Consider the following 16,129-nt stretch of genomic DNA (forward strand, 5'->3'; position numbering starts at 1 on the left):
GGACTGTTCTCCCATTCATAACTCAAACCAAATATACAAGTTTGCAGATGACACAGCTGTGATGGGGTTGATAACCAACAGTGATGAGGCAGCCTACAGAGAGGAAGTTCAGGCCCTCACATCTTGATGTCAGAACAATGACTTGCTCCTCAACACCAACAAAACAAAGGCGCTTGTCATTGACTTCAGAAAACGACTGGATAAAACAAATGCCAGCCTGGTGATCTCTGGAGAGGAGGTGGAACAGGTGGGGAGCTTCAAGTACCTCGGTGTTCACCTCTCAGAGGACCTGACATGGGGAGTGAACACCAGAGAGGTGGTGAAGAAGGCCCAGCAGAGGCTCTTCTTCCTGCGATCTCTGAGGAAAACTGGGCCGTCACAGAAGCTCCTCACCAACTTCTACCAGTGCACCATACAAAGTGTTCTGAGCTATGGATGCATAGTGTGGTTCTCCAGCTGCACCTCAGAGGAGAGGAAAGATCTGCAGCGGATCATCAGGACTGCATCTAAAATCATTGGTACCCCTCTCCAATCCCTGAACAGATCTACTCTGCCAGGCTAAGAAACAGAGCCACAAAGATTGCACTCACCCCGGACAATGTCTTTTTGACACCCTTCCCTCTGGCAGGCTTAGGGTCATAAAGTCACAAACAGCAAGACACCAAAATAGCTTCTTCCCCAGGGCTGTAAAAGCTCTGCTGGAGGCCTGATCCGGACTTGGACTCACACACTGCACCTTACTGTGTTTGGCTACATTAAATAATTACATACTACAATTTATACTGCTGCTTATATGCCATTATGCTGCTTTTAAAAGGTCATATATATATATATATATATATATATATATATATATATATATATATATATATATATATATATGAGTGATTCCACGCTTATGGGTACTGAAATGAGGACATGAACTTATTTTTAAAAATTCACCTAAAACCATTTCTTTTTTTACCATCAGGTCACAAAACATGTAATCTTTAATGAATGATATGTTAAAAGATAACTTTAATTTTCTGAGATGTAATAAAAACATATTTATATGCCAAAGTCAAGCCTATGAGTTCCAAAATGATGTCTGTTACATTACTTCTGTTACGATTGTCCATCTCGCGTCTGTTACAAATTAATTACAATCTAGCTATATACCATGTTAATCTTATTGAAAGAATGTGTATGTTTATTTTACTACACATGTTTATTAATTATATTTGCTAAAACATCACCTTCCTATGTTTCAAAAAGTAATTCTACATTGTTAAAATTGAGAATATATATGTCCACAACACTTCTGTTACGTTCTGACTTTGGCATATAAATATGTTTTTATTACATCTCAGAAAATTAAAGTTATCTTTTAACATATCATTCATTAAAGATTACATGTTTTGTGACCTGATGGTAAAAAAAGAAATGGTTTTAGGTGAATTTTTAAAAATAAGTTCATGTCCCCATTTCAGTACCCATAAGCGTGGAATCACTCATATATATAAATTTTTTTGATATGCTGCTGTGATCTGAGCCCTCAAACAGTGTTTCGTTGTATAGTAATGTGCAATGACAATAAAGAATCAAATAAATTTTGGCTAATTATGCTAATGTTAGCAGTTTTTGTTATTAACCACACTGATACAATGTGAATGCTGATGCTAGCTAAAAGAGTTAGCATGAATATCCAGCAGATTAGGAATTAAAGTAATTTATTAACAGTAAGTGTTAATGAGAATAATATAAACCTAGCCACTAAACATTCTTCATTAATTTTAGATTTGATCAAAATTTCTTGCTAATCCCAACAGGCTAGCTTAGCTAATTAGCGGCATGTAGGAATGTTTTTATTTGTTATTTGTTACTGTTACTGTCAGTATCGGCATAAATGATAAATACATTGCTCAAGTGATTAGCCACACAACCGCATTACTACATGCTGGTTGAAGCAAACAATGTAAGACTTTGCAGAATTAGCGCTTAGCACAGATTAGCTTCATCTGCATATCCAAACTGGAGTGACTGTGTCTGGGGTATGTCACTGATGTATAAGTTGAACAAGGTTGGTGCAAGGACTGATCCTTGTGGGACGCCATTCTTTGTTTTCCTTGTCTTACTTACATCATTTCCTAGGCACACCTGGAATGTTCTGGGCCCTGTCGTTTTCTGTGTGTACATATATATATCCTCCAACATGGCGGCGGTCAATGACGCAAACAGTTTTGGTCACATGGCTGTAAACGAAGAATTGAGCGTGTTGAATGTGTTGAACATGCATTCGACTCAAAGTTAGTCCAGCTTTAGCAGTTGCAGAACTCCAGAGTCGTATTATGGATTATTTTGTCTGCTTTCAGCCCAAAAGGAAGGCGTTTTGAACTAAAAATGATGTAATCCTGTTTAAGAACAAGCTTTTTTATAACTCTGTTCTTGTTAGCACACATTTGGAGCCTAAAAGGAAAAAGAAAAGTCGTCTGAATGGGCTCCTGTGTTGGAGGATGTTGTAATCAGTGGCATTCTGGGTATTAATACGCCTCAGGGAGACTTTACGAGCTATGAAGAAGGGAATGCTAAATGTCACTTATGTAAGAATGTGTGTAATATGTTTTCACCACCCTTGGGCTACGGGGGGAAAAAAAAACAAAAACAAAAAAAAAAACACACACACAAGCCACTTGTCCGAAAGGAATGTTGATCTGTGGTCAGCTATACATACACGCCTCATTCTGAGAATCTTCAGGGCAGCTGCTTTTCACATAAATCACGAGTTCAGTAAAAATTCACCCTCAAAAATCCACAAATAAAGGAACATTTGTTCCAAAAACTGTTTTCCATGCTTTCAGTCATGGAAAATGGAATACCACGGAGGTTTTAATAGAATGCATGATGTGTTCTAAACTTCGAGTTTCCAAGAAAACAGGAATGACTTTAAAAAAAAAAAAAATTGAAATCAAGTTGCAGTAAAACTGAAATCTGACTTCAGGATTTAACTCTGACTTTAAGAACAGCCTGTAGGGGGAGACACCGAGTCACTAACAGTCCAGTTTCAGGGTACCAGGGACAAAAATTTAAAAACTTCATATTTTCTTTAAAAAATTAAGTAAAGAAAGAAAGGAAGAATTAATGAATGAATTAACTATTAAAAATACACCGTTCAAGAATTTCTCAAAATATTTCTAAAAAAATTATTAAATTAATTAAAATTAAAAAAACTAAAAATCAGACAAATTATTTAAAAATGAGACTGAGAAAAGATAAAAAAAAAAAGTGTTAGTAAAACAAAATTGGGGAAAAAAACTTAAAATAAAAATTTAAAAAAATACCATGAAGGTAAAAATCCAAAAGTCTAAATGTGAGACTTACCGTACTTATAGAGACAAAAATTATTTAAAATATTAAAGTGTAAAATTTAAGAGATCCTTACACAAAACAGTTACAAGGTAAACTGATTTTTTAAATTAAGTTAAAAAAAGCAAAAAAAAAAAAATTTACATAAAGTTTAAAATTTATTTTTTGTAATTAAATTATACAAAACTTCAAAAACGTAAAAAATAATTTAAACAAAAATTAATTGTACAAAATGAAGTAATACATCACAACAGGTGTGCGTGTGTGTGTGAGAGAGAGAGACAGCTTACACTGATAGATCTGCAGGAATGTGTCAGACAGTTTGCTGGTGAGCAGCGGTTCAGGTAGATCTCTGAAATACTGTTTCAGCATGTCCGCCACATCGTAAGCTGATTGGCCCTCGTAGCTAACTCCGCCCCCTTCTGTGCCGCACGATTCATTCATCTGGCGCAGAGCCTGAATGCGAGATTTCACCCCTGACTTCCTGAACAAGCCCACCTGCAGGGAGACAGCAGGACCCTTACACAACTGGGTAAAAAATGGTGTGTGTATATATATATATATATAATGTGTGTGTGTGTGTGTGTGTGTGTGTGTGTGTGTGTGTGTGTCTCACACACACACACCTGGTCAAGGCCGTGGTTGCGGAGGTAACGCATGGCCTGCTGGATGCCCTGTGGTAGAGGCTGCCCGCTCCTCTGTACGTTCACCTGCAGCGGCACACCAAACACACTCCGCTCCTTCGAGTCGCGCACTTTCATCCGCTTCATGAACTTCGGTACAGCCCTGATGCAACCGCGCACACACACAAATATTAATTAAAATTATAAAACCTGAAAATAAAAAATAAAAAAATCATACCAAACCCTGAAATCTGCCAAAACATGACAATACAGTGCAGTGTGTGTGTGTGTGTGTGTGTGTGTGTGAAGGAAACTTTCAAAGGCCAAGGGCACCTGAAATCTGTTTCCACCTTCCGCAGAAAGGGATAAACAGAGAGAGACAAAGCAGGGAAGCAATGCGCGCATGCACACATACACACACACACACACACAGCCTTGAACTTTTACACTCCGTGTGTTTGTCTACACTGTAAAACCTGCCAGCCTCTGTGTGGTTAGTGTGTGTGTGTGTGTGTGTGTGTGTGTGTGTGTGTGTGTGTGTGTGTGTGTGTGTGTGTGTGAGAGAGATAGAGACCCACCAGCTGAATCCGTGTTTGTTTGTTGGTGTGTGTTTCTCCAGCAGAGCTGTGAGTTTCAGCAGGCTGTATTTCTGCAGCAGATTCATCTGCAGTACTGACTGACAGTTGAGCTGCAGGGTGGATGACGACACACTCGGCCGGTGTGAGTTCTGGAAACTGGGCCAGCGCAGCTTCTGAGGCCTGCAAAACACACACACACAAAAAAAAAACCTTAACAGTGAATAAACGTACTGCAGTACAATCAGCACATTTCCACTTGAGGAACTTTTTTAGCTCCTGCTCGAGAGTAAGCACCTTTCTGTGGACCAGGAACTACTGGGGCATCGCTTGCCTTACTAAACATCACTAATGCATCCAGTGCAATTACATTACTGCTATGTTGTGTTCATTTACAGTATATTACAGCAGATATTACAGCATTCAGAAGCTGCTGCTTACGCTTTCTGTACGATTGTTCACATCAGAGCTTTGAGGTAATTTAAAGTAAATGTTACGTGAGGTAACGTAAAGTTGAAGCTGGTGAGGAACAACTGTTTATATTTGCTATGATGTAAGTGATAACAGAAACTCAGTTCGTAGAACTTCCACAACATTCAATGTAACTATAAATGGATTAAAAGTACACATTGTTGACCATTAAGGAGTTTCAAAATAGGTCAACAGACCTGCAGCAAAACAAATGCTTCTGTTGTGTCTGTGTTTAGCGTCTTACCTGTTAGCCCGGGTGAGTGATGCTCCCACACCAGAGTCTCGTCTCTCTCTTGCACTGATTGTGTCGTCCTGCTCGCCTAACGGGTTCCCTGTGCTCTCTTGGTCACTTCCGTTCTCCGTCTCCATCAAACGGTTCTGTAACGGCGATGAAGGGCAAGGAGAGGCAGAGTCCAAAGCTGAGTCCGAATCTCCTTCCTCTTCTTCTCCAGGCCCTGATTCTGTCCATGCGCTGACCAGTTGCTGCAAGCCAGTCACTCGTTGTAGCACGTCCTCGATCTTTGGCTCCTCTTCCTCCTCTCTCTCTGGTTCATCCTCTTCCTCGTCCCCCATTTCAGGGAAGGGCATGTTGTCATAAAAACTCAATCGACTGTCTAATGAGGAGGAGGATCTGCGGTGAGGCCTGCTGTCGCTGCGGTGAAAGTAACCCCCATCGGCAAGTGACTTGGGAAAGGTGCCCGGTTTGTAACCGTCAGGAAGGTAAAAATATATCACTCCAGTTTCCTCATCGATCCTCTTATGTTCTACTTGCCTGTCATCAGTCTTTTTGCGGTTCCGTAGGTTGTTTTCTGCAGTCATGCTCGGGTCAGGCCCTCTCCCACAGTTCCGGATCTCTAGGTTCTCATTTTCCTGAACAAGACTGAACGGGTCGAACCCTTCCAGGTACATCCCAACTCGTTTTATCGAGCCGGCTGCCGTGCTGTGGCTCCGCGCCCTGGTGATTGGACTGGGGGTACTCACAGCACTTCCACTGCTTGTCTCTGAATGACTGCTGCCTGTGCTTCCACTGCTCGTTTGTGTGGAGTAGGAGATGTTGCGGTTGTGGGTCCCAGTGTGCTCTAATGTGGCAATGTCGACACAGTTGAGCTGTCTCAGCTTGTCCTCATCCAGACCTTCCTTCAACACTGGACCGCTAATCTCTAGCCTTCCACTGCTGACTCCACCTTTCTTTTTACGCTTTGAAGACATACTGCTACTACGCAGTCGCAGGCTTTCCATACGCTTCAAGAAGCTCTTTGCTCTTGACCGTGTGCTTTTACTGGCTCCACTACTTCCGGAGATGGTTCTGGCATCAAATGCAAAAGTTCCATGTTCAAGCGGTGAGGGAATCCCTTCAGAAAGGGAATCCTCATTGGCGCCAGAAGTTCCAGAAGAGCACACACTAGCAACAGAGCTAGCACGGGTCGTAGAGGCTGTAGCAACATTGGAATTGGTGTTAGCTGGGCTGGACGGGACTGTAATACTTTGTGATCCTCTATGACCATAACTTCCAGCACTGTGCAAGGATCCCACCTCTGGCTGCTCACTAAGATCTGTTAGCACACTTTCAGCACTAGCACTAACCCTCTCCCGAAGCAGGTGACCCCCAGGCAGGCGCTGATCCTGGGAAGAGAGGAAGGTAGGGGCAGAAATAGCATCTCCCACTGGAGATGTAAAGACATCCAGGTCTACCTGGTCCAAACGGGACCAACGCTTGCTGTCTCGTTGGAAGGTCCAACGGCCACTGATGGCACAGGGCTCATCTTCATCTGAGTCTTCACTCTAGACATGACAATGTAAGAGTTTGACAAGGTAAACACCACTGACTGGGAAAGAAAAGCTCCACAAACATAACCACACAAATCACATTTACACTTGGTTAGTGCTTTTATCCAAAGCAACTTACAATTGAGCAGGATAAACCTGAGCAGTTGAGGGCCTTGCTCAACAGTCCAACAATGGCAGCTTAGCAAAGCTAGGATCTGAACTCCCAACCTTCAAATTGGTAGCACAAAGCCTCAATGCCTGTGCCACCATTGTCCTGTTTATTTTGCTTTAATGGCAGTTTTTCCTTTTACATTGCCCATATATGTAGATGGGGCGGCACGGTGGTGTAGTGGTTAGCACTGTCGCCTCACAGCAAGAAGATCCGGGTTCGAGCCCTGTGGCCGGCGAGGGCCTTTCTGTGTGGAGTTTGCATGTTCTCCCTGTGTCCGTGTGGGTCTCCTCCGGGTGCTCCAGTTTCCCCCACAGTCCAAAGACATGCAGGTTAGGTTAACTGGTGACTCTAAATTGACCGTAGGTGTGAATGTGGGTGTGAATGGTTGTCTGTGTCTATGTGTCAGCCCTGTGATGACCTGGCGACTTGTCCAGGGTGTACCCCGCCTTTCGCCCGTAGTCAGCTGGGATAGGCTCCAGCTTGCCTGCGACCCTGTAGAACAGGATAAAGCAGCTAGAGATAATGAGATGAGATATATGCAGATGCAGATATAATAATTAGAAATAATCACGTCTACACAAATCTAACATCCAATCCTTTTAGTACCATTTCAAATGTTATGAACATTTGCCTTTGACTTTTTGGAAGGGCTTTATTACCTTAGTATACCAGATACAGTCTGTATCCAATGAGAAGTCAGTTTGAGGCTCATTCATGTAGCTTTACAGAGCTTCAAATCTGGTGTCCCAACACTCCCTGTGCTGGGAGTGGATAATATAGCCAATTTGAGAACAACTAAGTGGGAAAGTCTGTTACTGTGATTGTCTCCGCGATGTCACAAAAGTCAAATGTCCGCCATTCTTTCTCCCTAATCTGGGTAATCTATTCCCCCCTCAGGGGATAAAGGGTTGGGGGGCAGAGGGTTAAAGGGTTTTTTGTGGGTTTACCCTCCAGCTGGAGATTTGGCCTGGGCTAGTTCCCTTCCCCCATTAGAAGCCAACACTATCAGAAGACCTAAAACCCCACCTACACTGCAGCAAGGCTTGGTTCTACATTTCAGTGGTTTTGTGCTCAAGTTAGGCAATGGTCTTCTCTATATCCTTCAGGTCTGAATGCAGTTCTTGAACACTTGACTTTATGAACTATAGAAACTGAAGAACTGATGCATGATTAATGATACTGAACTAGTGATGACCTAAACAAGTGTGTAACTTTGCTCTTCATGGCAGGAAACCTGTACTTAAAGTAGCCATCCCTGTCAAAGGTATCTCCTCCATGGTGGGTAATAACAGTGGTGGAAAAAGTTCGTAAAACTCACCATGGTAGTTATTTTACAGCCCCTGAGGCTCAGGAAGCCTTTGATCAGTGTGATTAGAGCAAGAAACCAAAAAAAAAAAAACCTACTTGTGTGAAAATCTTCCCCTTGTACCCTTAATAAAGTGGGTAGTCGTGCAACGAATAAAAGATTGCTACGATATGAATAATCGCTAAGAAAATCAGTCAGTCTCCTGGAATGATATGCAAGTGTAGCAAATTCAGAGGTCTTCTCTTTGTACCGAGTGTACCTTCCTTTATAAAGAAAGGACTTGAGGAGAATCTGAAGAAAAAGAAATGAAGGGGGATATGGGACGAGACATGAGCAAGAGCGTGAAGATCAATGCATTCCAAAGATAGTTGGAGTCTGCCGCCCTGAAAGGAGGCACAATCACTTCCTTAAGTCAGCTTATGACCTTTCTCTTTAACTCTGCGGGCACCGGACGATACCACTGGGGTCATCTGCTTTCATACCAGGACGCACACAGACCTACTCGACAAGGCGGCTATTGTTCAGGCCTAGTAGTGTGCACCAAAAACACCTCCATAAACATTGTGCTTATTTGGTTAAGTCATGGCCTCTACGCTGATTATATAGGCGGCTTGTTTGTCGATGCATTCCTGACACGCCTGTTTTGAAATCACGGATCACGCAGTGTATAAGCAAACACGCACATTCTGTAACCATGTGGACAGACCATCCCATAACGCTGAACTGGGCAGGATATCCTCTTCCTTTTTTGGCAAGTGAGAATAATCTATGTTGACAGGAAGAATACAAAACTGACAGAGAAGGAAAAGAAAGAGAGGAGAGTTAAAGCTAACACAAGGCTTTCATTTTATCCATAACAGGCGTACTTTACTCGTGCCTTCAGGACACAAGTCCTGCCAGGAGGAATCAAACTTTCCTTCTAATTAAAGTAGATGACAGACAGTGAGGTTAAGAGGAGACAGGAAATAAGAGAAACTTACTCGTTTTCTCTGAGGAGTGATCTCCAGCCTCATCAGGGCACACTTGTTGAGTGTGTTTAGCCTCCTGCAAGATGAACAAAAACACACAAATTAGAAAGAATCGCATTTGAAAAGAACCCTGTGGTCTTGCGTCAAAACCTTAATCCGGAATCATGTCTGAAAGACATTCTCCAGAGAGAAAGAGTTAAAAAAAAAAAGAAAGAACGAACACTGTCTGATAGTGAGCTGTTGATGGATAAACTCCAGATTACAGAAAGCAAAGAAAGAAGAGAGGAAGAGAAGAGAAAAAAAAGGGGGGGAGGAACTCGTTAGAACAGTCGGCGACGGGACCACAAAAGAGACGCCTGGCTTATCCTGCTCACCACCTGGATGGGGTCATGTGACCTTAGTTAGGGGCTTTTAGATATGTGTGTCTGCTCTGAGGGGCTGGCACCACGAAATGGCCTCCAGATGTCTGAGCACTCCAGCTGGGGCTCGGCTTGACCCCCTCGCTCACTTAGAAACACGACTCTTACTCTTGGCCTGTCTCACTTTCTCTCGCTCAACATGTCTGTCTCACATTCTAACCAAATGTGGAGCGCCTTACTGTAGAAAGATGAGAAGTATGAGAAGTAAAACGTTTGCTGGATCTCAGGCATCTGTGCTCCCATCTTAATTTGTTTTTAAAAGCAAGAGAGAGAGAGAGAGAGAGAGAGAGAGAGAGAGAGAGAGAGAGGTGCTAGGAATAAAAGGTTGCAGGTTAGTTGGCAGTGAAAGTTTTCGGAATCTGACAAGTGTTGATAGACATGTGTGTGTGTGTGTGTGTGTGTGTGTGTGTGTGTGTGTGTGTGTGTGTGTGTGTATACGTAGCTTACCTGCAAAGTGCTTCGATGGCATCTCGATCCAGAAAGTCGTGATCTCTGGTGACTGACGCAATCTGGATGGGAAACTGACCATCTAAAAAAATAAATAAATGAATGAGGGAGGGAGGGAGGGAGGTTATTATGTAACATGTCAATTTTTATCCATTTACAGTGACATCTAATGTCCTGGAGAGTTCATGAAACACTATAGCTGATATCAGAGCTCCTCTTGATGCTGCGAAACCACCAAAAAAGACGCGTAAACTCCTCCGTTACAGCTTATACCTCTAACTGTTACAAAGTCGACACTGGAGACTCCTTCCGGAAATGCGAAATGTTAAAAATATTGTTTGGTTTTTGTGGAGCGTCCTCCCTACAAACGAGCTGTCACTATAGAAACGATACCGTATCATTTGTTAATATAGCCCTGGAAATTACAGCTGCGTTACTGTCTGAGCTGCTGTTCTAGAACATGAATCAACACCTTCTGACCAGTCGGAATCCAGAACTCGGCTCTGCTCTGGTACACCATGGACAACGCAGATCCTGCTTTCTGATTGGATGGCAGCTGTGTGTTATGTAATCACAGTTCTAAACCAGCATGCCTAATATTACGTAACCATGCTGGAATGCAACCAAGCAAATACTTAAACGTAGTCACTTGTGATACATACAGACTTATTTTTTATCTTTTTTTTAATAAATATGATCATTAGATATGACGAGCAAAACTAAACATTGTGACGTACGTTACTGTGTATGTCGGTTGCGTCTTGGCTAAATGACCTCAAAACAAAAGAGGTCCCTCCTCAAGAAGGGATTAAAGAGTCAAGGGGGAGGAGAGAGGTGCACGCGTGCACACACACACACTAAAACAGTAGAGGAAGTTGCATCTCAAGCAGCCAAACAAATACAGCTGCAATGCAGGAGAGGTGTGGGTGGGTGGGTGGGTGGGTGGGTGGGGGATTAGGAATGACAATAGGTACTCAAGGAGCTGCTGAGGTTTCTGTGTCTTTATAAAACCCGTCTCAGGCAACACTCAACAAAACCACAACCATTAATGATAATTTCACTCACACACACACACGGGAGAGAGAGAGAGAGAGAGAGAGAGAGATGTGTCGAGGAAAGGAATGAAAGAGGAACGAGGTAAGGAAACAAGTTAGGAGGGAGGAAAGTAAGAGACAGAGGAGAAAATGAAAGGAATGATAGAAAAAAATGGACTGAATAAATGATAAAGAATAAAAGAGGGCATGAAAGTGAGGGCGTAAAGACAAAGGGTGAGGAGTACAAAAAAAAAAGAGAGATGGAGAGGTGGCAGTGACAGAGAGAGAGAGAGACAGACAGAAGGGGAGAGAAAAATGGAAGAGTAGAAAGAAAGAGACAGGTAAATAACAGTAAAGAGAGACAGAAAAAAGAGAGATGGAATATCACTAGAGCATGACTGACACACACACACACACACACACACACACACACACACACACACACACACACACTTTCCATTATCTGAAACTTTTTATCTGCAGTAATGTGAGCTGTACAACTTTCAAACGCACACACACACACACACACACACACACACACTTCATGGTGTGTGTGCGTGCACTTTAGAATGTGAGCGCGTGCAACACGTGTCAGCTGGAACCATAGCTGTAGGTCAGAATCCAGTGTGTGTGTGTGTGTGTGTGTGTGTGTGTATATGGAAAGTACTTCGGCCTGAGGTATGTTATCACAAGTCTCCCCTCCTTGCTTCATTAACATACTTTGTCCTGTGCGTGCGTGTTTACTACGAGCCTTTCTATACCTAGAAGAAAAGAGAAGGAGAAGCAATACAAACTTGAACTAATTCAGGAATGTGCTTGAGGAAAGGGGGAGGGAGGGAGGGAGGGAGGGAGAGGCGAGAGAGAAAAAAAAACTTCTCCTAACAACATTTTCTAATTACCCAAAAAAAAAAAAAACCAATAGGTTTGTTCAGAAATGTCTCTGAATAGAATTTATGGTCCAGATTCAATACGAATAATACTTTCACATCAGTGTCCCCATTTCGTAACACGAGAACCGACTTTGTTGTTTTTTTCCTCCTAGGTGCTGACGTGCGTCAGGACACACAGCGGCGTTCATTCAGCAATTAGGAGCTCAGGCCTGGTGTGTGACCCCCCCCTCCACACACACGCACCCACACCCTGGGCTATTCCTGTCAAAAGCTGCTATTCATAAAGATGGAAAAATCCATCCAGAAGTCAAATTCAACTGGGTTCTTACCTTCATACAGCTGAGCATACTGGGGGAAACCAGCAGCACGGAGCCACGTACACGCCTCCTTCGCCTCGATCTCTGAAAAACACAGCATATATATATTTTTAGCTGTATGTCACAGAACCATGAAAAATTTATATTAAACTTTCTGTAGAACATCACAGCGGCAAAAAAAAAAAATTAAAGAGGTCCCTCATCTGACCTGCGATACTGTATACTGTATACAGGGACCCGTCATTATAATTATTTGACATGTGTGCATGTATCACGTAATGATACAATGATTCTACACAACAAATTAAATGCTATAAACCCAAGGTCCTCAGAACCCATGATTTGTTCTTGGGCCCCATAATTACAGCCGGACATGAAAGTGTGTTTCAGATTTTTGTGTTTTGTGTCTACAAATTGTGTCTACAAAATATTATTAGGATACATATCAAATACCACCTTATTTAACTTAAATTAAAAAAAAAACTATGATAATTTTATTTTAAAATTAGAATTTACTTGCAAAATGACTCCAGTGTTGCAAAACTTCATTCTGAGATGTAGCGATTTGAAATGAGTGTATTAAAAAAAAGATCCGCCCTACATTCAGTTTTTTAATAATTTTGCCAAATACTGTACACTTCATCTATAACATTTTAGTGACTGATACGTTACACTGTAAAACAACCGATAAATATGACCAAACATGACAACTATCCAGCTGCAGTGCTTAATTCAAATTTATACAAAGTTTACAGCTGACTTGGTAAACATGACAAATAATTTCACAAATTTCGTTAGATGGGCTGCACCAGATTTCACCAACGACTGTTATTTTAAAAGATAATTAACTGTAGATTTAAAATATCCAAATCAAACAACATTTCATTTTTTGACCTGCTGGACTGGATTTGTAATGATGCCACAAAATATACACACTTTGTTTTACAATAAAATAAATATGTGGTGCTTACAGATACGTTATAGATACTGGACACGTTATATAAATAATTATATATTATTGTAATTAGGGGTGGGCGATATAACAAAAAGATCGCATCACGATACTTGACGGTGTTCCTTTAATGTACAATACACAATCATATTTATAAGTTTGATAAACTATCAGCAAGATTTTTTTTGTTATCGAATTCTAAACACTATTAAGGCTCATTTATGCTCAACATTAAATACGTATACGGATCCTTCTGTCCATTCTCTGCGTTCGTTCTGTACGTATTCACACACGTTTTCTGAAAGCTTACGGATACAAAGCAGTACCGCTGGAAATCATGGGGGCATTGTGGGCAACAGTTCAAGTGAAACATGACAAAACATTTTTTAAAACAGCGAAACCTTTTTTTTTTTTTGGAGGAAAGGTTCTGCGATTTAGTAAGAAATTCCAAAGATATACATGATAGCTTGCCCCTTTCTTAACAGATACATATATATATATATATATGTTATTTACCAGCTGGGAGGGCCGTATGGTGAAATACCGTGACCGAGGTCTTGAAAGTACTGAGCGAGGCCCTCTGGGCCGAGGTCACGGTATTTCACCATACGGACCGACCTTAAGCTGGTAAATAATATATTTATTTTTTTCTTTCCCAAATTCTAACAGAAAACAAGAGCGCCCGAAAGGGAAAACCGAGCCGAGCCGCCATTTTGAATCCTCATTCACGGCTGTAATGCAAATTGCTTCCTCCTCGGTATACAAGTGCACTTCCATGGCAGGAAAGAAAAACTACATTTTGCCGCCTATGTAGTCCCCTATTTATACAAAACTGAGTCATTCAGGATTCGGCCATGTTTTTGCTTGGCATTAGCAACAGTTACAAGTTTTTAGCTTTCTCCTGAAATGTTTTCTTTTATTTCTTCTTCCTCAGGGTAGTAAAACTCGCTTTCGCTGTGAAGACTGTCATTATCACTATCCATGCTGTAAAATTAATGCAATTATGCTGAGAAATGCTGGCAAAAATTTATAAGATTTTTGATAATCTCATAAATAAATCTTATAAAAAAAAAGATAAACGTTGACAAAAATTGCTACTATGTTTTTTGTTGTTGTGAACGAGCGAATTGCCAGAGGTCCGTAACCGGGGTCTGTACTGTAGGATATGGACCCGCTCGCCAGCCAATCAGAGCGCAGGATTTGATGGAAACCGGACCGCGAAAAAAATATTTATTATTATGACATCCTCCTCTTCTTCGCCATTTCTGTTGCACTTGTCGTCAGAATCGTTTGACTCTGACTTGCCCTCTAGTGGACGCCAATGTAAAGGACGCATGGAAATATGTGAGCAGTGACAGTTACATCGTTTGAAACGGACACATTTATTTTCATAAATGAGCCTTTAGAAAGACCCAGAGTCATGGAGTCTTTAAAGGTAGACTGCCTTTCAGATTTTTCAAGTGTAGGTCATAAAAAGAATTTTCCCTGACAAAGAAACGAAAAAAAAAACAAAAAACAAAGAAACCTTTGTCACATGCACACTCAAGCACAGTGAGATTCATCCTCTGCATTTAACCCATCTGAAGCAGTGAACACACACCCAGAGCAGTGGGCAGCCACACTACAGCGCCCAGGGAGCAGTTAGGGGTTCGGTACCTTGCTCAAGGGCACTTCAGCCCAAGGCCGTCCTATGTTAACCTAACTGCATGTTTTTGAACTGTGAGGGAAACCAGAGCACCCGGAGGAAACCCATGCAGACACGGGGAGAACATGCAAACTCCACATAGAAAGGCCTTCGCCGGCCACTGGGCTCGAACCCAGAACCCTCTTGCTGTGAGGCAACAGTGCTCACCACTACACCACCATGACACCCAATTATTTTTGTTTAGTGGACCAAAAGCTACTCGAATCACAGACTTCCAATTTTATTATCCATCCATCCGTTATCTGTAGCCGCTTTATCCTGTTCTACAGGGTCGCAGGCAAGCTGGAGCCTATCCCAGCTGACTATGGGCGAGAGGCGGGGTACACCCTGGACAAGTCGCCAGGTCATCACAGGGCTGACACCAATTTTATGAGTTTTTTTTCTAATAGAAAAATTAATTAATTTAGGGCCATGTGGCCCTAAATTCTTAGCTATTTTTTCCTGCTTCACCATGACCCAATTCAAGATACTACATCACGCATCACGTGGTGGGCTTTCCCCGTTCGTTCAAGGCATTGTGGGATACAAATTTGAAACAGGAGAGAAAAATGGAGGACGTGAGTGTGCGAATGAAACGTGAAAGATCGACTACAGTAACAGAAAGCGAGAAGAAAAGACGTTATGTTGTGAAGGAAAGTAAACGCAGGACCAAACTAATAAATATCGGCGGTCAGCAAGCACCTCGGTGTGATCAGCTGTTTGTTTAGTGACAGAATGATGGAAGTCAGTGCACGGTCAAGGTAAACCTGTAGATGGCAGTAATGCAACACTGTGGATGCCAGCTGCTGTAAAAGCCAAAAGAAGAAGAAAAAGAAGGAGGTAAACCTGCGCATGCGCACACAGACTTCCTCTGTCTGCTTGACTGCGCGAATCGAGCGATTTCATGCACATTATTTGCGAGGGAATCCCCTCAAATTAAAATTAAATAACTTCCTAGCCACAGAAAGATTTTTTTAAGATATTGCAGAAATAAACATATCACAATTACCAAATTTCAGAGGGAGCTAAATTTCACCGGTTTTATGAACTTGAAAGGCCATCTCGCTTTAAATAGTCAGCGTGTAATGATGGTCATTCTGAACGAAGTCCACAGCGTGTATGGCTCCATTCACACCAACGCTCCAACTCCACACACTCCTCC

The 16,129-nt window shown here is 41.9% G+C and overlaps 1 protein-coding gene across 3 annotated transcripts in view; it reads right to left on the bottom strand.

Moving 5' to 3' along the window:
* Positions 1 to 16,129, bottom strand: part of dlc1 (DLC1 Rho GTPase activating protein) — a 133,327-nt gene that overhangs the window by 13,877 nt on the left and 103,321 nt on the right. For all 3 annotated transcript variants that reach the window (XM_060916746.1, XM_060916745.1, XM_060916747.1), the window contains 7 exons: positions 12,344 to 12,415; positions 10,091 to 10,172; positions 9,237 to 9,300; positions 5,256 to 6,793; positions 4,544 to 4,723; positions 3,969 to 4,128; positions 3,633 to 3,840 (listed from right to left, as the gene is read on the bottom strand). In XM_060916746.1, coding sequence (XP_060772729.1) covers positions 3,633 to 3,840; positions 3,969 to 4,128; positions 4,544 to 4,723; positions 5,256 to 6,793; positions 9,237 to 9,300; positions 10,091 to 10,172; positions 12,344 to 12,415 — 2,304 coding nt within the window. The remainder of the gene's footprint in view (positions 1 to 3,632; positions 3,841 to 3,968; positions 4,129 to 4,543; positions 4,724 to 5,255; positions 6,794 to 9,236; positions 9,301 to 10,090; positions 10,173 to 12,343; positions 12,416 to 16,129) is intronic.

This window comes from Neoarius graeffei, chromosome 3 (assembly GCF_027579695.1).
Source record: "Neoarius graeffei isolate fNeoGra1 chromosome 3, fNeoGra1.pri, whole genome shotgun sequence".
NCBI classification, from domain to species: Eukaryota; Metazoa; Chordata; class Actinopteri; order Siluriformes; family Ariidae; genus Neoarius; species Neoarius graeffei.